The following is a 22,936-nucleotide window of genomic DNA, read 5'->3' as shown; positions in this document are numbered from 1 at the left end:
CACACACACACACACACACACACACACACACACACACACACAGAGCCTTCCCATTCCACATAGAGAAATCCACTGGATTGGCAGTTGAACCTTAGTTCAAGGTTTGAGACAGGACAGCATCTTGCACCATACCTGGTGGCAGGAGGCTTAGCTTAGGAGGTGCAGGCTGTACGGCACACAGCGCAATATCCTTCAAGGCCCTGCCACTGCTCACCGACTTCCAGCATCTGATGCCTGTGGTAGCTGTTGAGAGTGAAAGAGGCAGCTATTCTTGGCACGCTTTCCAGGGACAGGAAGTCACTAACTTTAGGATGAGGACTGTGTAGCCAGGGAAAGAAGGTCTGTGGACCCAGAGGAGCCACCAAAGGAAGAGCTTATTTCAAGGCCACCATCTCCAGGTTTTCAGGCCCTGGGAACTGAAAGGGGACTTGGAAGAGAATAAGAGGAGCCTGGCCCAGTCCCTGATTCCATGATGCAGCACTGGGAGAGAGGGGCTAGCCAACTAGAGGTCCTCCATATATCTAGGAGGCTAGCCCTTCTCCTTCTTCTAGGAGGCTAGCAAGGCACACCCAGGGGACAGAGCCTAAGGTCATGGAAAAGGAGGGTTCTCAGAACTAGTTTCTAGTTTGGGTTCAACGAACTGCTCTGTGTATGTGCTTCATCTATTGGCTACTACTTGACTGGCTGTACATTGGAAATAAAGTGCTTTTTGCCAAAGAGCTGTCTGTTGATTGAAAGGACTAAGGTGGGAACCCAGCTCCCGAGAGTAGCAGTGTCATTTGGCGTTGCTCCTCCTGCTGTTTTGTAGAAAAAAGCAGTGGGCAGTGTTTGGAAACATAAGGTACTAGTGGAAAGTATAGTTATATCCTTAATATGCAATGGTAATTGTACTTGCTAGGAAGCGAATTATCTCTAAGCAAACCTGTTTTAGGATTAATCCATAAGGCACAGAGTAAATTCTTACAGACAGCAGCAGGAGCACTGAGAGAGGTGTGTTATGCAAGCTACACCTGCTAACATCCCTTCTTCTACACAGATACTGAAGTTGCAAGAACCCCATTCTCTCTTTCACAGGGTTGTCCTAAATCTTGCTAGGCTGACTACCTATGAGGGATTGCATGTTCAAATAAATAACAAATAATTTCATGCCCACAGAAATTATAAAATACTACACAGAAAGATTCTAACAGCCTCCATAATCTTCCATCAACCTTTACGAGACCTGATCTCTGCCTTTTCCATTCCACATTTGCCTGTAGCTCTGGCTGCAACTTAAGAAAAGCTGTGCAAGCATTCCATTTTGTTGAGTAGCCCAAATTACAGGCAATAAATGTTTCTTAATGAACTGCCACTGACACCAGTACATTGGTGGATCCCATGTTGCATTGGTTATACCTGAAAAGGTTATCATACCACAGCATGATTTTAATGTACATCAAAGTAGGTATTTCACTGTAGAGAAAAGTTGCGATGAGTTGATCTCTGTAAACACTTTGTGATCAAACGTGGAAAATTATAAAGCTTGTTACAAAATTACCTATGTTTGAAATAATTATGTAGGGTATTTCCTACACAAAACTTCATAGTTAAGATGATTGTGTGGGCTAGGTTTTCATGTGTCTTTCATATATTAAAAGTTTCATTATGATATTGCTAGTGATGTTTTAGTCATGCTGTGATGGGAAAGAAAGAACATAGGGTGCACCTAGACAACTTCAGGGAGAACCATCTTGGGGTAGGGCAAACATCTGCTTAACTAATGGTTAAAACAGCTTTGTTTCTTGTTTCTAATGCTGCACATGTGACTTCTCTGCCTATGTCCTGGTGCACGGATTGTTCTCTTCTGGTCTACAGACTCGTGCAGAGAGAACACTGACTAGGCTACCTAATTTTGGGGAAACTATTTTCATTTCCTCTGGCAGGAAACAAAACTCCACCTCCCAGCCACGGATATTCCCAGCTGCATTTTTCAGTACAGATGGTCTCTGTCACCAGTGAAACATAGTAGAGGCAGCTCCTACTGATGTAAGCAAAAAGGGAACCAACCCCCATACAGCAGCTACAGTGACCTTCCCCAATCTGGCGCTTTCTGGATATGCCACCTGCAGGAGATGGGAGTTGCATTCTGGTATATTTGGAGGGCACTAGGTTGGCAAAGGCAGAATTGAAAGAATGCTTGTTTGTAGGAAGAAGGCAGGAACAACCTTTCATTGCAAGTGTGTGCATGTCACTGGATACAATTATGGTATGTGAGCTTTTCCTCTGCAGTGTATGTGACTGGATATGTCTCTGCAGCCCAAAAGAAAAAGTGGAAACCAGTTTTCTAATCCTGAACATTGACGAGTCTATGCCTGTGGATGAGTTAACTATCCTGTGTATGGGATGAAAGGCTGTTTTAACCACTGTAGGAAGAGCTCTGTAATCTTGTCCTATATGGACTAAGCATGGGTGGGGAGAGCGAAGCCGTAGATTTCCTGAGCTGTCTCCTCCTTGCCTAGCAGGTATGCCTTGACCATCAGTGGGCCATGGCAGCAGTGGCTGGATTTTTGGGTGCAGTAAGAATTGGCTCATGGTAGATGGAGGCTTGGCTTGACTGCAATGGGAACACCGATTACACCACCACTCTCCAGGAACACCTCCTTTCATTTGGCACAACCTGTCAGTTGCTCTGATCTACTTATGTAATTAGAAGTCACATCACTCACCAGATTGAGATCACAAAGAAATTCCCTCCTATTGCTAATGTGATTTCTGTCTCTGTGTGATTATCTTCCACTGCAAAGGGGATCTAAGTTGGTACTATTCTACTTAGTGAGTTGCAGGCCTAAGGACACCTGGTAGTGATGCATCATAGTTCCTCCTGCTGTTTTCTTGCAATAATCCACTCTTGTCAAGTAGCTCATAGGGTCTGGGGCTTTACCTGGGATGGGTTTTGATGACATGACAAGGCCAAGGCTGGCAGCCATAGCTGATAGCACAAAGAAGCCTCCCAGGTTTGGACCATACACTAAACCACCATGGCATCTGTGGGGTAGGGAGCCACAGTCTCCAGGATGGTTTTTGGGTTTTTTTTTTTGAGAGAGAGATGCCCGGGAGAACATGACCTACGCCATGCCTATCACCCTGCAGGGCAATCGGTGAAGCAGGCAGGGCAGGGGAGAGAATGCACTCTCACACTATTGCAATTACTGCATGGACAATCCTATGGGCAGACGGTTGGTAGGGAGATGAGGCACACGTGCCTGGCCTTCCTCCAAGGAAGGCCAGGAGAACTTACCTCGTTCTGCTGCTGTTCTTTGCTGGCGTCTGCATTAGGGAGCTTCCAAAAGCTGTCCCCAAGTGCTGCTTGGACCTTTTGGGCAGCTGTCACCTCTGCTCCACTGCTGTGTCCTCTGGAGCAGGAAGACGAAGAGGTGAAGAGGTGCCACAGGACTCCTCTATCAGACATATCACAGACCCTGAGCAAACAAATCACTGTGTAGCCCTCTGTGAAGCATAGTTTTTGTGTCTAGTGAAACTGGACACAAAGGGACGACTTTGGAACATCCTGCTTAAAGAAGTCTGACTAATGCTGCTTTTATAGTGCGTTCAGTACTAGGTCAATATATTTTTATTTGCTCAGACATTTACAATTAGCTGATTACATCTACCTGTGCTATAAATTTATGGGGATTTGGGCTTCAGTTTTATTGTTACAAGGAAGATGTTGTGATATGTTCTGTTATGTTGTCTTCTGTTTTTTTGCTTTTGTTTGTGTGTTTTTACTAAATTGCATGTTCTATCACTGTGCATGGCCCTGAAATCTGTCAGAATGAAGGGCAGTCTAGAAATTCTTAACATAAATATACATTGTTTTTAGATGCCTGCTGAACTTGGTCAAGAGCTGTTTTCTTCATTACCACTGAAACTGATCCTCCCAGCATCCACATACAAAAAATGCAATAATTCCTGGTGATTCATCAAAGAAAAACATATTGTTGGTATCCTGGAAGCCTAAAAATGATTGGTGCTGTGGGGTTTGCTTGATTTTTGCTTTGTTTTGTTTTTAATTTTCTGCAAGAATTTCCTTTTCTAGTTGCCAAATTCTATGCCAGGAAAGCCAGGAAGTTGTCTATCCTTAGTCAACAGTGAACAAACTCTTGTTTTCCTAACATCCTCTCCCTTCCTTCCAAAGTGCCATTCAGTAAGCTTTTCAGGGTTGTTGGAGTCTATAATTTGCCATCTTGGCCTGATAATGTGGCTTTGGACGCCCTGGTTTTGCTAAGTCATCATCCGGAGGGAACACTTAGTCTGTTTTGCAACATTTTTCTCATTTTGCCTTCTTTCTCTTCCCCTAAGTGTCACTAGCTTTTACTTCAGAATATTCCAGTCTGAATTTGAGCCAAGCCTGGATAAAGTAGGAGATGACTGTGTTTAGTGTGTGGCCTGAATCTTCAGTTTCAAAATACTTGATCCAGAAAACCTTAAGTAACAAGAATCCAGCACTCTGGTTTCCCAATGTTTGGCTAAGACTACAGCCTATGCCTATTTTCACTGTAAATGTAGAACTTGATGCCTTTGTATAAACCAAATTATGTTGGCCTCAAAAAATGGAATGAAAGGTAACCATAGTTTAAATTCAGCTGATTGGTCTGCATTGGTGAACACAGACATTTTTCTCATGGATTCTTCAGCTGGCTACAGAGATTGGAAGGTTTTCTGAAACTCAAGAAAAACCAATTAAATGTGATGTCATATACGGAAATTCTCCCTTTTTGACACAGGGCTCTGTAATGAACTATGTGGGTGTACATATGTGTACCTACCTCAGTTTGTGTTACTTACTAAATTTTTATATCCCCCAATGGCTAAAGTTCTTTGCTTTGTATTTTACTTTTCATTTTTACAATTGTTCTACGCTTCTGATTAGTCTGTACCTGCTCCTTCATCCCCCTGGTATTATCTCCATAATTACTTATAAATACTGAAATTTTCCCCCAAAACTATGGGGACAACCACATTTGTCAACACTGCCATGGTCTCAGCTAAATAAAGTGTCTTCACCGGCCAGCTGTCACTTACCAGAGAGAATGGCTATCTATTGCTAATGAATTACAATTTTCAGGTCCTCACTTCTTCTCTGTATTGGTTTGATCTGTAGTCCTGGAATCCATGTTATTGTTGATCCAGGGATATTGGAGAAAAGCCACTCTGCCTGTCATGTCATGCCTATATCTGGCTCTATTTGTCTCCACCCTTCTGTTAAGAAATACTGTGCTTCTGCCATCAGGAGCTGGGACTTTGGAGTTCAGAGACCGATAGTGTGATTCATGGTAATCAAACCGGTGTGCTATAATCGCTAGAGTGTTAAACTAGGAGTGGGGGAGCCCAGGTTCTAGCCTCCAGTCCACTATGAAGCTCACCGAGTGACTTGAGAGATTCATTCGCAGCCTAATCTAACTCACAGGGTGTGAGGACAAAATGGAGAGGAGGAAGATCATGTGCTCTGCCTTGTTTTCCTTGGAGAAAATGAGGGATAGAAATGGAAGGAATAATAAACAAATGTTTCAGTGGGTTATGGTATGGATAGTATCCATGTGGTGATTGTAGAATATGCCACCCACAGAACAGAGACAGATTGTCCATGGAGAGAACAAAATTCCCATATTGGTTACTTGAGGTTTCCTTTTAACAATGGTTTCCTTTGTGATGTATTCAATATATTCTCCTGTGAAGGAATTTCCATGTGGAAGGGCACTATTGGCAGTGTGTGAGAGTATATGAATACATCTTACTGAATGAACCCTGGATAGCGTAACAAATGTTCTTAGGTTGAAATTTTTTTTTTTTTAATAAAAACAGTAGATGCTGCCAAATAGCTTTATTCTGTTACTAGAAAAGTTGTTTCTCTTTATGGCTCCCCTTATGCTTAGTGCTCTCTTAATCAAGGATTCTCTAGTCAACCCATCATCTTCATTTTCAAGCATTTCTGTTCCTTCTAAGTGAATCAGTAGGCTATTGCATATGAAAGCTGGCACCATAGTAAACCAATTTGTCTCAGAATTGGTTGTCTTCTAAACTGGGATTATTTAAAAAACCTTATTTCACTGAGACAGCAGTTACGCTTGTGAAATTTGTCCTGAGCATCTGTGGACCTCTCTTTGAACAATAGATTAAAGCTCCCAAGGAAAGATGACATTTGTGATCTATTCATGGTAGAATTAGCCTGGCCCTAAGAAAGGAATAATCTCTGTTTTCATCCTATTTACCAGGGTAGTCATATCAGATCACATTTCTAACACTTCCATTTAAAAATGTCTATAAATAGTGGTATTTAGCATTTATATCACAGATTAGAATGTTCAAAGGTTCCTGAGTGTTTCTTGAATAAATGTTCCTTGGTTTCTTATTTTATCATTACAATGGTGTAATACAGACCACTGTTATTTTCCACATTGTAAAAGGGGTAGATGGATGAAGAAGAGGCTGAAAAAAGAAGCTTGCCTAAGGCAAGTTCAAGACTGAGGAAATATTTAAGCCTGGGGTCTTTTTGCCTGCAGGCTTAAATTCTTATCTACTCCATTACATCCAAGAACTTCTCATTCCCTGTCATATAACAAGAGGAGAAGCAAAATGTTTCCTCACTCTAAATTTTACTGTTGAAATGAAGAAAGTTTAGGAGTAACCAGGAAAGGATTTTAGCATGGCAGGACAGTGAGCTCCATTTTATTCTTGTACTCAGATTTCTGGGTTTAAAATCTGAAGTGCCTTTTGCACCAGGCTCTTGATGGATCTTGAGATTCTAGTAATGAAGTAGAGTCTGCATAGATGAGACTGCCCATTACACCAACGCTCCTCAAATAGTAAAGCCATAGAAGTTACTATTAACAGTCTGCATGGATACCTATAGTAAATCATTTGCAATGCAATGGGAAAAAACACCTGGATTTATTCTTATTACAAGCAACTGGGATGAGTGACTCTTACATATATATATATATATATATATATGCCTGACGCTGAACTCCCTCTGTTGTTGTTGTTAGTCGTGAAGTCATGTCCGACCCATCACGACCCGATGGACAACATTCCTCCAGGCCTTCCTGTCCTCCACTATCCCTCAGAGTTCACTCAAGCTCAGACCAACTGCTTCAGTGACTCCATCCAGCCACCTCATCCTCTGCCGTCCCCTTCTTCTTTTGCCATCTATTGAACTCTCTCTACATTTCCTCTTTGTACCTTAATTTTGCCTGCTAATACAATTCCCAGTTAAAATAACCTTTTAATGTGAAAAACCCACTTGTTGATTAGGTAATGGTATGACTGAACCAAAGGTGTGATTTTAAATAATTAATGTTGCTTTGAATTGCACTTTGGAGTTTGGCTAACTCCAAAATTATTTTCTTCCACATTCACAGCAGAATAAGAGGTCTGAAAAGTGTGTGCATTCTGCAGTAGAGTTAGGTTTAGAGAGGAGCAATGCTCCTCATTGAGATAACATTGAGATAACATACTGATCTTATTCAGGGCTCTAGATGCATTTCTTCATCACTTTTCTAAAACACTTCAAATAAAAAATGCTGATTCCTGGAAAAAATATGCAATATCATTAAAATTGGTCTTGTTATCAAAAGACTGGGGGGGGTGAACAATGTAATAACACCATTATTTAAAAAAAGAAATATGAGGAAGCAAGGAAATCTCATGCTTAACATGGAAAGCATTATTAAAGATAGAATGCAGCTCCCTAGATGGCCAGATCTCCTTTATCTGATCCCACCCCTCTCTTCCCAGCCACTGATCTTGGATAGTTTCTCACCTTTGTGCAGTTCTTTCCCCATTCTGAAAGGATGAAATGACTAAGGATTGTTTCCTGGCAGTGAGAGATTTAAGCTAAAATGTGCTGGGGAAGTTTTTTGCATTTTCGGTCTCACCACTTTTATCTTTGCCTCCTCTCTCCAATAGGGAGAACTTTTCTGAAATTTAATTCAACCCTCCAGCTGACAGTGGTTCTCCACCTCTGAACAAACCTAGGGAAGGGAGAATCCACATGACTATTGAAAAAGAAAACCCCATTCCAACCAGCTTCCAGAATTTGTTGAGTGTCAATATTATTTGGAATGTTTTTTTTATATGGATAGTTTTAAAAATCCAAAATCTGCCTTTGGACAATAACTTTGTTGGGGCTAGCCAAAATGCCACAAAACATTGTGCAAACATTTCAGTTCTTCAGGCTAGATAATGTAAAAAGCAGGGGATGAAACAAATTTCCTGAAACTAGCTCAGATGTTGTGCTCATGAGGTCTGCAGTTTAGGCTCAGCTTCTAAGCTCAGACTGTAAACTAAAATAATTGGTAGGTGTTGCAGCTATCATATTATACCTAGCACTTGCAGATACCAATTCCATCGGCAATCTCCGTTCTGATTTTAAATTGCAGAGGTGTGATAGAGGTGTGTGAAATAATGCATGGCATATAGAAAGTAGATAAGGAGACCTTTTCCTCCTTTTTTCATGACATTGGAACTTGAAACTGAGTGATGGAAGATTCGTGACAGAAAAAAAGAACATTGTTGTTAGTTGCGAAGTCGCGTCCGACCCATGGCGACACCATGGACACTATTCCTCCAGGCCTTCCTGTCTTTCACCATCCTCCAGAGTCCACTTAAGCTCACACCAGTGACTCCCTCTAGCCACCTCATTCTCTGCCGTCCCCTGCTTCTTTTGCCGTTAATTGTTCCCAGCATTAGGGTCTTCTCCAGTGAGTCCTTCCTTCTCATTAGGTGGCCAAAGTATTTGAGTTTCATCTTCAGTATCTGGCCTTTAAACCCCATGGACAGTACCAAAAGGCAAAAAAAAAAAAAAAAAGACCTTAGCACATAGTTAATTCATTGTCACAAGAAGTAGTGATGGTCACCAATTTGGACAAGAGAATTGGACAAATTAATGGAGAAGGATATTGACGGCTACTAATCCTGATGGCTATATGCTGCCTTTCATATCAGAGAAGTCTGCCTATGCACACTGGGTACTGGGGAACATTGTCCAAAGCTACTGTCACACTGACATCCTGCTCATGGATTTTCAGACGACATCTGGTTGGCTACTGTGTGAACAGAATGGATCTTTTTCTTATTTCATGGCCAACATGTGAGGAACATATATAATAAATAAGATTCAGCTTAAGTGAAATATTGGTTCAGCCTAAAGGGGTGGGCTAAGAGAGAGAGGGGCTGTGAATGATTTGAAGAAGCTTGGACTGCTCAGGCCCTTGCCAACTTGGTTTAGTATAATTCCTATATGCTTGTGTTGCGGGGTGAATACACATAGTGGATGCATGTATATGCAATTGAACTGGTATTTATTCCAGGATTCTGACGATTCTGCATGGTGTGTTGATTCTTCTGTGTTAGCGATACTCAACCCAGCTGAAGGAGGTACATTAGGACAACATCACTTTACATTTATATGAGTGGAAATTGAAGTTGAATTTCCATTTCTTATTACTCAAGGAAAGAGAACCTTGGTTATGGTGAGAGGGATCCATTCACTGGTACTAATGTAAATACTGATAATAATATCCTTAGTATCATAAAATATTTTATATAAACCTTTGGAACACCCACTTTTAGAATATTGCGTAGAGCATTGTATGATGCAAAGTTCTGGTTGCTCATCTAATAAAAATATGATTAAAATGTGCAGAAAAATGCATAGTAAAAACTATGTTGTATGTAGCCTTGTATAGCTAAGGCCTAGCAGTAAACCAAATTTAAATATATTGCTTGAAAGTAAATTTGTGATTTCAGTAGATCTTGCCTCTAAATAAACCTATTTAGGATTCCAGCTGTTTGCCAAGGACATAATATATGACTGAGAACAAGTTTCTCTAACCACTGTTGGCAGTCTTAATGGCCATTTTTCACTTGATGTTTCTCCAGACTAGCCCAAACAAATTGGATATATATGATAGAGGTATTACAGACTTATCTTCTGACTTCATCTCTTTTCTGCAGTGTAGTTACGACGCCATTACTAATTTACCAAATGTGTTTCTCATTGCATTGAAAAGAACTGTTCATGTAATCATAGTAATATGTCCTGCACAGCCAAAAAAAACCTTTTAGTGTGCAGGGATTCTATTATTATTTTGCCACAGCATTTATATCCTGCCCTTATTCTTCTTGTGAGCACCCTAAGGCAGCTCACATAGCTCCTTTTATCCTCAGGACAATCCTGTGACATAGGTTGGGGTGAGAGCACATGACAGGCCCAGATTCATTCAGTGAATTTTGTGGCTAAATGGGGCTAGAACCCGGGTCTCCCAGGTCCCCTGTCCAATACTGTAACCCACACCACACCGGCTCTCGCAGTTTTCTTGAGTGGCAAGACTCTTTTTATGTAGCCAAATTGGAACCCTTCATGCACAAGAGAGAAGTATCATGAGGCTTGGGGAAACTCCCAGGTAATCAGAAATATTTCTGAAAAATTGAAGGAAATAATCTCAGAGCTGAACTCCTCTCCACCCCCACTACAATAGGCCAATCATGACTGAGCATGCTCAATGTGCAAGGAATGAATGCTGAAGGGGGGAAGTCAGAAAAGTAGGAGGTAATGGAGAAGGATGACAAACTAGCACTGCAACATTTTGTCGTTAGATCCTATTCATTTAATCTATTTCCAGTGATGAGGTGTGAGTTCAGCTGCTTATTTAGCCAAAATGGCCTTAGCCCTGCACAGAAAGGAGGTATCAATAAACTGAAGGGAACAGAGTTCAAGGAATGAAAAAAGCATGGACATTATTCAAAGGGAAGGGAAGACCCCCTGAACCTAAGTGTTTGGGGACAACAGAGCATGGAAGGGAAATGGGGTACCCTAGGGGAAGAAGGCAGATCTTACTGTCTGGAACTTTGAACTGAAGCATTCCACACCACTTTTTTGGGCAGGATCCACAAGGCAGAACCCTGTGCACCATCCTTCTGAACAAGAATGGGTGACGTTGATCTTTCAGTCAAGGGCCCTTTGGCAAGGATGCTGCGGCCTGCAATCCTACAGGATTGCGGTTTCCACTTAGAATGCCAAAGCAAAGCAACAACCGTGTCTTTTTGACCCTCTTCTCTTTGCAGGCCGGCCGGCCCGCCGGCCGGCCAGCTGCGCCGCACCATCTCTCGGTCTTCTGTGCCCGTTACTTTTTTGGAGGATGCAGCATAAGGATTGAGGGGAGGTCCTGGAGAGAGATGAGGGGAGAGGGCCGACTCGCATGTCAAGGCCTTTGGCGCAAAGAACATTCTGGTACGAAAAAGTTTACAGGGTGGAGTGGCAAGGATTTCTCCTCCCCTAATGACGGCAGCTGCCTCGCGTGGCCTGCAAGGGGGCATCAGCCAGGCGCGAGAGGCAGCGAAGCCATACCTCCTACTTTCCTTCCTAGGAGGAGGATCCGGGCCCGGCTCCACCTCTCTGAAGATTTCGCTGCTGTATATTCACTAGTGTCAGTGCTGCCGGGAGCTCGGAGGAGTCTAGGGGGAGGGGAGGCTGGCTTGGCTGGGTTCGACGCTGCTGCTGCTGCTGCTGCTGCTGCTTGATCCAGCCTACTCCCGGGCGTGAGTGCCGGAGAGTCCTCCCCTCCCTCTCCGTCCGTCCGACCTTCTCTCCCTCCCCCTCCAGCTCGCAGCCAGCAGAAAATATCCCTTGTTTCAGTCCACTCCGCTACTTCATTTCCATCCCCGGATCCGGCTGGACACATGGAACTGCTGTGCATGGAGGGCGTGATCCGGGCGAAGCAGGATCCGCAGTTGTTAAAGGACCGGCGAGTGCTGCAGAATCTGCTCAGCCAAGAAGAGCGCTGCAGCCCTCGGGTCTCCTACTTCCAGTGCGTGCAAAAGGAGATCCAGCCCTATATGCGGAAGATGTTGGCTTTCTGGATGTTGGAGGTCTGTGTGCCGGACAGGGTTGTGCTCCCTCACCCACCCGTTTCCTTCCGCAGGCTCAGAGCCTGGCTAGCAACCCTTTCCTTACTCCCCATCACAAATCCGTCGGGCGTTCTCTCAACAAAACTGTGTTTACTCGGAAGTAAGCCGTATTGCTTTTCAATAGGGCTTACTCCTAGGTAAGTATGATTGATTGCGGCCGTCGTGTAGCCAGCAACTAGAGGGGTGTTTGCTTGGAAGTAAATCCTGTTGACTTCAATGGAATTTACTCCCAGGTGAGTGTGCAAAGAATAGAGGCCTTGGGATACTTTTGATGTGGAGGGAGAACTGAATCTAAACTCAGTTGTGGGGCGGGGCTGGGGATTCATTCTCTCTAGGAAAAAGTGCTTTGGAACGGCAGCAAGGGAAATAAGAATCTTTCAAGTTTTCTGCAGGGATCGAACTGCGGCAAGCCTGTCTTCTAGGGGAGAAGGGGGGTCATGGTGGGCGTGGGAGGGAAATTGAGGATCTAAAAGAGGCCTCCTATGCTCTCTTACACTTTTCCCTTCCCGGTGTAGGGGCCGCTGAAAAAGACCTTACTGGTGTTGCACCAAGAAAAGGTTCCTTATTCAGGCACCTTTTCTTGGCAATGTGTGATGTAACATCGGGGGTGGGGGGTCAGTAGACCTGCCCGCGCAACAGGATCGGGGAACCAGTTAATGCAATCGCACATTTTCAGATTTGGAGTGCCAGGCTGAAAAAAGCAAATAGATTACCAAAAAACCCTTCAAAAATACTTTTATTTCTATTTTTAAAGAGGAGTGGGGAAAGAATGGAGAAGATGTGGGGAGAGGTCGAACATGAAAATCAAATACTGGGTTTTTAGGTCAAACAACCTTTCTGGAAGTTTCATCAAAATGAAATTGTAGTAGGGTATTTATTCAAGGTGGACTGCACTGCATTTAAAAATCTGCCCACCAGGTAGAAATTCAGCAGGTAAAACTTTCCCAAGCTTTGAGTTCAGCTGATGAGAATTTGAGTTTCTGCCTGATGTTAGACCATGCTGCAGTGCTATACACATCTGAGAGGAAGTCCAAAAGAAATTAATGGGTCTTATTTCTGAGAGGGCATGCATAGCATTATGCTGTTTGCAGACTTTTCTTTATGCCTGGCTTGTAGTGCATAAATTAAGTTTTTGAGAAACATATCCAGTAAATAATTTTTTCTCCTTTCCTGGATTGTTCTTAATATGGTAATTGGACAAGTTTTCTGTTTTAAATGGTCACTCTCTGTGAGAGTGTGTTTTATGCTGTCAATTCATTTTAGCTAATAAATTCAGGCTTATAAAAAGAGCTCTTGCCTGATCACTTGTGGCAGGAAAGCAGGGTGGAAAGCTCTCATAAAGAGGAAGAGAGCTGATTTCCCTTCCTTTCAGCAGGTGGAGTTGTTCTTTTGAAAAACTGACTTTTGTTAATTAATTAACTGAATGGCCTAATTGATATAAATGCATATAGATTTAAAACTGAATTTTGAAACTAATACAAAGAACTTAAGCCATGTTGTAGCAGAATCATGCAAAAAATGCCCAGATTGAAATTCATAGGATATAGGAAAGCTAGTAAAGCATGGGGTTTTTGAAAAGGAGAAATGTGTTTTAATTATTAAGCTGATTTCATGAATTCAGCATGGGGAGCAACTTGGTAACCCAGTCTAGTCAGTGGTCAGGATGAGGGACTGGAAGTTGGAATTATTTTTTGTTCCACAAATGATTCTTGGTTAACATTGTCATCATTTGATGGTTTCCTCTGCGCAGTCACCATTCATTTCAATGGCGTTTGCATTGGCACAAGTTCTTGAGGGTTAGGCTCATAATGTTCTGTAGTCAAAGGGATAAGATGATTTTGAATGGTTGCCTGCTTACTCATTGTGCATGACACACAGGGGCAGAATTTTCAAAACCAACCACTGATTCTGTATTCCAAATCTGAAACATCTCTGGTGTGATAGCAGTGAATAACTGACTTGAAAAAAGAGCTCTGCCTTAAAAATGTAACTGAATTTGAATGAATGGGATCTGAGAATGCTCAGTGCCTCTGGTATTTAACTGTTTCAGTTACTGTTTCACTGGGGTTTTTTGTGAATGCTTTTAGCAGCCTTGAGTACTACTTTAGCAGTTTGGTGCAAAGTCAGGATATAAAATATTCTAATGAATAATTCTATTCTTTCTAATAAATGTGAAGAGAGATTTATAAAGTTGATCCATTATTATGCCCATTTTACAGAATAATAAATTGTTTCACTGTTACCTCAAGAAGAATGAAAAGGTTAAAATGAGTTCTACAATATTCTATTAATAGCACAGTTCTGTACTTGTTTGGCATGAAGATTGCCTGATAGGAAATGCTGTGTATGTGATTCCTTTTCTAAGGCTTGATCATTGTAATATCTGAGTAACTGTGTAGGCTGATTTTCTCAGTCCCCACTGAAGAAGGAAGCTATTTCCATTGTACAAATAAAACATGTTGCTCAGTAATGAAGTTTGCAGAAGAAGCTTGTGTCAGTGCAAAAGACCGAACCCCCATTTATACACTAAGCTCTATCTCTTCTTTCATCTTTTCCAAAATTTCAGCATGCTTTGAAAATGCCTGCATTTGAAGCTGGCATAGATGGGGGCAGATGGCTGGGTTATTTCTGAGCATCCTTGCATCTGTTCTTTTTGCTCAGGTATGTGAGGAGCAGAAGTGTGAGGAAGAGGTGTTCCCACTGGCCATGAATTATGTGGATCGCTACCTGTCCTGTGTCCCCACTCGCAAAAACCACTTGCAGCTTCTGGGGGCAGTCTGTATGCTCCTCGCCTCCAAGTTGCGGGAGACCACGCCTTTAACCGTGCAGAAACTCTGCATTTATACAGACAATTCCATCACACCATGTGAAGTTTGGGTAAGCTGTTTTCCCCTCTTCTGTTATTAAGGTTCTCGATATTTCTGCAGGTCTGTTTTCACTGCCATTTAATAATGTGTTGACACTGAAGTTTCTTCCTGTGGATTGTATGTTTCCCTTTTCCTGCTGTAACTGAGTACATGATGACTTTCTGTGACTCTGTGGTCATGGCCTTTTTAAAGACCTGATTCTGCCCATGCTGTAACAACTCAGTTTGTTTGTGCATGATTTGGAATTAGGGATGAACAAGGAAGTGTTCGAGTTTGCTGCCAACACCAAACCATTTAGGGTTTGTTGAGAAAGGGTGGGGGACAATATAGAACTCTAAAAAGGACTCTCCAAAAATGGAGAAAATTGGCATTAAACTGACAAATGAGATTCAATCTAGGCAAATATTAAGTGATGCAGGTTGGGACAAAATAACTTCCCATATTTGCTGATGGGATCTGACCTGGCAATGAGTGAAGAAGAAGAGGATTATTGGGGTTGTGATGGGCACCTCAGTACGAACATTGACCCTGTGTATAACCACTTTGAGAAAAAGCAAGTTGTTTTTTAGGTATCATTAAGTAAGGAATTGAAAACAAATTGCCAATAATATAATGTCTTTATATACTTGAAACACACTGTACTTTGGTCAGTACCCCACAAAAAAGGATTGTAGAACTGGAGAATATCCAGAAAAGAGCAACCCAGAGGATCAAAGAATAACATTTATAATGATTAGGGTTTTTATCTTAGAAAAAGCAACTAAGTGAGATATAAAAGAGCTGTAAAAATACTGGATACTGGAACCCAGGACCATCCAGTGAAGCTGATTGGTGGGAGATTCAGGACAGGTAAAAGGAAAAGCCTGGTCACATAGTTTACATTATGGAATTTGCTGTTAAAAGATGTAGTGATGTTTATCAACTTAGGTAGCTTTAAAAGTATTCAAGAAATTAATGGAGGATAAGGGTCTAGCTGATTATCCATCATGATGACTATATATTAGCTCCAGTATTGGAGGCAGGATGCTTCTCAGCAGCATTGCTGGGGCACATCACTGGGAGAGAATTAGTGACCTCATGTTCTGCTTGAGTTCTGCTCTCCACAGGCATTTGCTTGGCCCCTGCAGAAACAGTGTTCTGGATTAAGTTGGGTTTTGGCCTGATTCAGCATGCATGTTCTTATCTTGTATACCATTTATTTATTGACATTTCATGAGTGTTTAACCAAGATTCTTTTGGAGGACACCTGTTCCTTTCTCATTCTCTTGCAAAGGAGGAGAAATTGTGCAGGATACATTATTGAAGACAGATTAGCTAACTCAGAGTTTTAGGCACAATAAGTTATTCTGAATCCAGAAACTAATTGCGCTTTCTATTAATGCTGGTCGTCCTGGAATGTTGGGGACAATCACTGGATTTTTGCAGATGTAGGAAAATCTGATTTAGAACTGAAGTGTCACTAATAAAGTGTTGACATCAATGTATGACTATTTCCAGTAGTTGTCCCAGTTATAAAAACATCAGAGTACAGTGTAAGTATAAACACACCTAGTGGATAAAGGGCCTCTTTACTTAAACCTTCCAAGGCTATGGAAAGCTGTTGTTCTGGGGCTATGAGGCTTATTACAGCAAGTAGTTTCTCTACCACTAGGCCACCCATACCAAGCTAATCCAAAATGTGTAGCCTGTCAGGGCTGCATTAGTAACAGCCTTGCACTTAATGTCACAGCCACTTTTATCCTGCACTAGATTTTTCAGGATCAGTTGATAATTTTAAATAGAGGAGCTGCTTTTTATCCAAAAATCTTAATATGGATACATGCATTCTAAAATTGTACAACACAGAGGCAATTCCAGAAGTTTCTGCTACAGTATTATCATTGTGCCTTCAAGCTAAAGCTTTGGATTAAGTGTGATGCTAAAGCCTCCTAAGAAGAGTGCATACCAAGGATAAGGAAGGCATGGACTTTGATGCATGTAACCACTTTAATCTGATGCATGGTTACTGAGGAGTAAGCTCCACTGCACCTGTTTGGTCTCCCAAAATGTGTGCCAGCAGTGGGCTGCAATTTTGTGGTCTTATGCAAACCTAGTTGTTATGGGTTATTTGAAGGTTAAACAGCCTTTGGATAATCCTAGAACAGGTACCCCTGCTATAGCTTGCATATTCAGAATGACAGCTGAAACACATCTTGGAGTCCCACAGGTTAATGCATTTGTGATGGCTTATTGTGACTTGCAAACCAACCCACCATGTCCAGCAGGGCCTTCTCTTTAGTAAGAGAATTGGGATGAGAACCCTAATGCATTATGAGATTTTTTTCAGGAATGACAGAGAAACTGGCTTCCTGTATTTTTACCTTTCCACTGAGACAATTTTAACGAAGAAGAGAGTTTATTTGGCATAATCACCTGCTTAGCCCCAAGCTGTTCCTCATGAATGGTGCTCTCAAGATACAGACAAAATAGCAGCATGGTTAGCTGAGGTACAGGAGCAATGTGATGAGGAGGGATATAATCCCTTAACATAACTGCCATATCAAATCTGGAAATGAACTTGGGTATACAGAGGTTTACTCAGGTAGTTTTTCAGGGTAGTGAGGAGATCAGATCTTAATGTTGAGAATAAATCCTCTTTGGGAAGTGGAAAGTTGTCTTCCCTTTGAGGAGCTGTTTCAGGAGGGTCCTTTTTCAGAAGACTGCAACTAGCTCATATCAACAGAATGATTTAAATCAAGGAAATTTAAACCACCAAAGCAAAGGGGCTGATATAAGCAACTGATCTATACTAAGCCTTCAACTTTCTAACTTAAATCTTTCCTGAACAAATAGAACAAATGTGTTCTAATTGATCCATGGAGAATAGTTGCTCCACTATCAATAGATTAACTGTGTAGTGAAAACAACCATAACCAGTTTGAAAAACATATACTGTAAGAACCTTATTAATGAAGAGTATAGTAATTCAAGAATTAACATTGAGGATTTCTGTTTAGCTTTCTTTATACAGATGTAAGAACTCCAAGCAAGAGTATGTACTTGGAGATTAAGTGCGCAGAATTTTCAGAAGCAAAGGATAGTAGTTATTGAGCAGAGCAGCACTTTGGGGAAGTTAATGTCCATCAGTGGGAAGTAAATCTTCTTTCATTGCAATCCTGAGGGCTGTTGTAGGTGGGCAAAGTGTCAGATCTTGTGCTGTTTCCATAGTCCTGCTGACTCATGCCGCCCTAGTTACCTTTTTTTTTCCTGGTAGTGGGCAGTAATTTTTGAAAATCTCTAGCCCATGAAAAAAATGGGGACAGTAACTACTTTAGCACAGGCTAGTATAGCTGAGGAACCCAATGCAGGGCACTGGAGGGGCTTTGAATGCAATGCAGCCACCTCTGCCTTGTGCTTGAAATGGTCTGTTTCAAAACCTAACACCAGCTGCCTACAGGATGTTTGCAACCACTCACCTTTCCAGAGGTGTCACTGGGTCTGTAGGGTGGTCACACTCTCACTGGCAGAACTCCTTTATGCTGGCGGAAGGCCATCTCTGCCCATCCTAATTTCTGCTAGCCAGTGGATCTATGTTTTAGGATGGCTGGAGCTAAATATATAATTAACTATATAATTAATCCATGATGATGATGGATTGATCTCCAGAGCCATGTTGGATAAAGCCAAGGGTCCATCTAATCATCATTCTGTTCACACAGTGACTAGTCAACTGCGTGCAGGAATTCCTCAAGCAGGACATTAGTGCAACAGGACCCTCCCATCCACGTTCTCAAGTAACTGATGCTTGATTAAAAGGTTAAAAATCTGCTTTTATTTTGAAAATACTGATTTTTCTCCACCCTTGCATGTAAGTATACCAGAGGTTCTTCTGAAGTCTACACTACAGCCAGGTTGATTACCATGAGGCTGGAATTTTTTGAAAGAAGGTGGACTGTTAATCGCTGAATGACCCTTTTTGTGAGAGTGGGAGATGAAGCACAGCTTGTGGGTAGAGAGCAGAAAGATGAAGTCAGAGTAGTCATCATTTTTCTTAATGTAAATGCGAACAGGGGAATTCCCTTCACTTCCATGCACCTTCCTTTTTGGCACATGCAAGGTGGTTGCTGCTTTGCTTGCCTGAGAAGCATTTCTGGGTTTTACTAATTGTTCATAAGTGGGGAAAGAGTTTGTCTGTTTGAGCATGAAGAATGTTAGTCATCCTCACTTGCATGATGCCTTGGTTTGCTGTGAACTGAAGTTACACGGATCTGTCCCTGCGCTTGTGATAGGACATGTCACGCAAGTCAGTCTTGCTCTCCTGTATAGGTTCCTGGAATTCATTTCAAAATCAGACTGGAGAGTAGTGTGTGATGCTGTTCTGTACCCATAAAGGGAGGGAACATTGCAAAGGCAGCAGGGAGCACAACTGTTTTTCATCGCAGGAAAAGAGTACCAGAAGAGAGAAATGGACCTGAGCTAGGGGTTCTCTGACCAGTGTTCTTAGGTTTAGTACCAGTGCCTGTATTGGGTGCTGTGCAGCTGCTTGCAGCATTGTTCCCATTGACCATATTTCCAGCTTTCGGCTACAGCTGTTTGTCTCTATGACTAAGAAGAAAGGCTGGGTGGGGTAGGGAGGTTTCTCAGTCTGTAGGCACTGACTACATTAGGCAGTGGTTCTTCCCCAGTTTGTTTCTTGATCCCACAGCTGCACTTGAGATACCCTCTAGTCTTTTTGCTGTGCAGCTGTGGAACAATCCAGTATTGCCCTTGGAATCCCCAGTGCTAAGAACGGGAAGGGTCAGTGGTTCCCTTGGGTATTTCTAGTTGGCTTCTGCCTCTGGGACTGAGAGTGTTAATACTTGACTTACACAACCACAGAGAGCTGCTACTTCCCTCCTGTGTGCTAATAATGTCCCATGCTTCTGTTCTTTCACAACTGGGCAGTGAGAGTGATCCAGGAAGAGTAAGGAGAAAGCGTCTTCATCTAAGATTTGGACAATGGCTACATCCTGGCGACTTATCAGGATATGGCATCAAGCCAGCTCCTTGGCAGCTTCTGAAAGGAAAGCTGCCTCACTTTCCCAGCAGGTCAACTTCCTCTGGCAGAAGAGGATGCCTGCTTGACACCAGCTCAGCACTCAAAATCATGATGAAGTTATTCTTAGTAGAAGGAAATGATGTAACAAGGAATTTATCCACTTGAAGGAAGCCGGGTTTCCGTCCATGGGCATTATCTAAGCTGCCTTGCAGTTCATTCAGCCAGTTTGCTGTATGCACATTTATCTGCAAGGATGGCTAGAGAGAGCATTTAGTGTCAGCAGGTCACGAGGTCTTCAGTTTGATCGGATCTGCTTTCAGAGTTCATTCATTAACCATCTGGCCTACCCAACGCTTGGGATTATTGCTACTTAAGATGCTCTAGACAGCTCCAGAGACATGGGGACTGTTTGCAAAGGTCCTCAGTGATATGTGACCCTGCATGGCCTAAGGAGCAGTAAACCTTTTTCCAAATTTCATGTTCACTTAGAGAGCTGTCGGGTAACTTACTGGTTCTGTGTGAACTCAGCTGGACACACAACGGTGTTGGATTCTATATGCCTTCTTTTTCAGTGCTCCTTATGAAACACTGTCCCTGCAAATAGAAAATTGGCATAGCAGTGAGAGAAAAGCTGCCTTAGACTCTTTTCCCTGATAAGTATGATAAGTTCTTTTATATTTGTGAAAATAATGGACATGGGGAAACATGTAAAGATATCTCCTGCTTGTGCCCTGCAGTGATAACAGTCCACTCTCCCACCTGAGGATTAGATCACTTTGTTCGGCCATACATGTAGCTCAGGTCTCAGCTTCTTAAGGTACCCATTAGGCAGATTCACAGACTGGTAAATTTTGGATGTGACGGGCCCTGCTTGCCATTGCTTAAGACTTCATTGAAGGACTGTGACCATTTGAGCCTTATCTCATGGGAGAGTCAGCAGTGCACACTGAACTCAAGTTTACCTATTTGCAAAATGGGTTCCTGCTCATGTTCATAGCTACTGTTCTGAGTGGGTTGAATAGTTAAACTGCATCTGTGACATTTGTCCTTTTACCTTTGATTTTGCCATCAGTTTGATGGGTGGATGTGTTGTTTTTATGTGAAGAGGGAGTTGTTTCCATAAAATAGCACACTGTACAGTTGCATCATCAGAGCTTCACTGGGACATGCTCAGAATGAGAACTTTAAACCTTAATAAACTTAAAGAGGATGTTGGTGCTGCCAAAGCAGTCTAGAGACTATTTCTGACTCCCCGTTTGGGCAGCAGCACAGAGCAGCCTGAGATTCTGAGGCCAAAAAGGGTGCAAAAGGAGATAAATATAAGCAAGTAGCCTCTTATGCCTCTTGATTCTCTGTGAAGGAAGAGACCAGTGTCACTGTTAGGATGATGGTTTCCACACTGTCCATGTACCAGTAGGGACCCACCAACAGTAGAACAGGAGTTAGTGCTTCCTAAAGCAATCTCAGAAATGAGCCAAGCCATTTCTTTCTGGAACATGTCAGTGGTCCCCTTTCTCTGAGCACTGCTTGACCTGTTCAGTTGCAGAAATGAGAAACTGGCTCATTTCAGGGGTTCCTCTAAGAAGCATCAGTTTCCTGCTGGTGGGTACTGCTGGCATAGCACAATCACAGTGGAGGTTACAGGGGCAAGGTTGGATACTAGGCTCAGATCACCATTTAGGGCAGTATGGTTTGCCAAATACAGAACTGAGTTTAAATTATCAATCTGAGTTCATTTTGTTTGGAAATCACCAAGACAAAGAAATCAGCCCAATGGGAAATGGAATGGGGGAGGGGTGGGATTAAATTCTCCCAGGAAAGGACCTGAGGATACCTCTGCAAAAACAGGAAGTTCCATGCAGAACTGAAGGCAGGGGCTTCAGGAAGGAATATGCTTCTTTCTCAGCAAGTATTTACAACTCTACTGGTTCTTTTCCAGGACTAGCTATATTAGACTGTAGCAGCAAAGACAAAAGCGGATGAAGGTGCCAAAGACTCACTGTTATCTGTGTAGAGAAGCTTGTCTCTTGGAAAGTGTTGGCCCAATTATATTGGGATGGGTTGGTCCTTTGTGTCACCTATTCTGTGCATCATTTGCTCTTGGTTGCTGCTGGCTCCTTGTTGCCGTGCGCATGTAGCACTGTTAAACCACATACATAGTGGTTGTGGAAAGGTGAGAGAGTGATGATAAAGGAAGGCAGGGGAGTAGAGAACCTCCAAAGATTGATGCTTAGGAGACTGTTTATGGAGAAATAGCTACAGAAGAAGTTGCATTATTGAAAGTAGAGGTTTAAGGGAATAAAATTGCTCATAAAAGGAATGTTAATAGCTAAAGTCCCTTGCCTTGAGGAACCCAGAAAAGGCAAAGATAATAATTCTTAGCATATTGTGAGATCTTGCAGTATGCAGGACAACCAGTGGCAGAACTGCTCTTTAAGCTGTCTTGTGTCCAAAACCAGATTGTTGTTGGAGCTCAAAGTCTGTTCCAAGGGAGAATCACAGAGGTACATGAAAGATGGGTATGCAGAATATCATAGTTTCTCACTTAGCCAGCCTTTGAATACTTAATCCTCAATAGCATTTGAGCATGGGGAATTCAAAGAGCAGCTTCAGTGGGGGGCAAACATGCGCCTTTGGAGAGAGAAACTAGAGTAAAGGGAAGGGGTCCTGCTTGTGTGAGCATCTTAGGCATGTTGGAACCTGCCTTATGGTCATGGCCATTGATCCATCATTATTGCTTTTGCCAACCAGCAGCTTAACCTGTTTGGGACTACCATTCCTAAAAGCCCAGTCAGCATGCCCAGTGGTCAGGGACTGTAGGAGTTGCAGCCTAAAATAGCTGGAAAGCATCAGCGTGCTTATACTTGGCTTAGTGTTTTAGGCCAGGGATTTTTCCAGTGCTACTTGGAGATAGCAGGATGGGATTTGGAACTTCTTGCATACCCTGATCTGTAGCCTGGGGCCCTGCCTTTCGTTGAGGAACAGCACTTTAGCCATCAGACATGCCTAGATGTTAGAAAAGGGAAATCTATATTCTGTTTGTGCGCTCTCTCTCTCTCTCCCTCTCTCTCTCTCTCTCTCTCTCTCTCTCTCTCTCTCTCTCTCT

General features: G+C 42.5%; 1 protein-coding gene across 2 annotated transcripts in view; it reads left to right on the top strand.

The window, feature by feature from the left end:
• The window catches only part of CCND3 (cyclin D3), an 83,788-nt gene that overhangs the window by 49,747 nt on the left and 11,105 nt on the right, over positions 1-22,936 (top strand). The window contains exons 1-2 of one of the 2 annotated variants that reach the window (XM_044445178.1): positions 11,478-11,907; positions 14,608-14,823. In XM_044445178.1, coding sequence (XP_044301113.1) covers positions 11,719-11,907; positions 14,608-14,823 — 405 coding nt within the window. In that variant the 5' untranslated portion in view covers positions 11,478-11,718. Of the gene's footprint in view, positions 1-11,477; positions 11,908-14,607; positions 14,824-22,936 lie in introns of those variants that run through there. The other variant, XM_044445184.1, reaches the window with a different exon arrangement.

The sequence above is a fragment of the Varanus komodoensis genome, unplaced genomic scaffold (assembly GCF_004798865.1).
Source record: "Varanus komodoensis strain SLA01 unplaced genomic scaffold, ASM479886v1 scaffold1, whole genome shotgun sequence".
Classification (NCBI taxonomy): Eukaryota; Metazoa; Chordata; class Lepidosauria; order Squamata; family Varanidae; genus Varanus; species Varanus komodoensis.
Note: the sequence above shows the minus strand (reverse complement) of the source record. Positions and strands in the feature narration are given on the sequence as shown.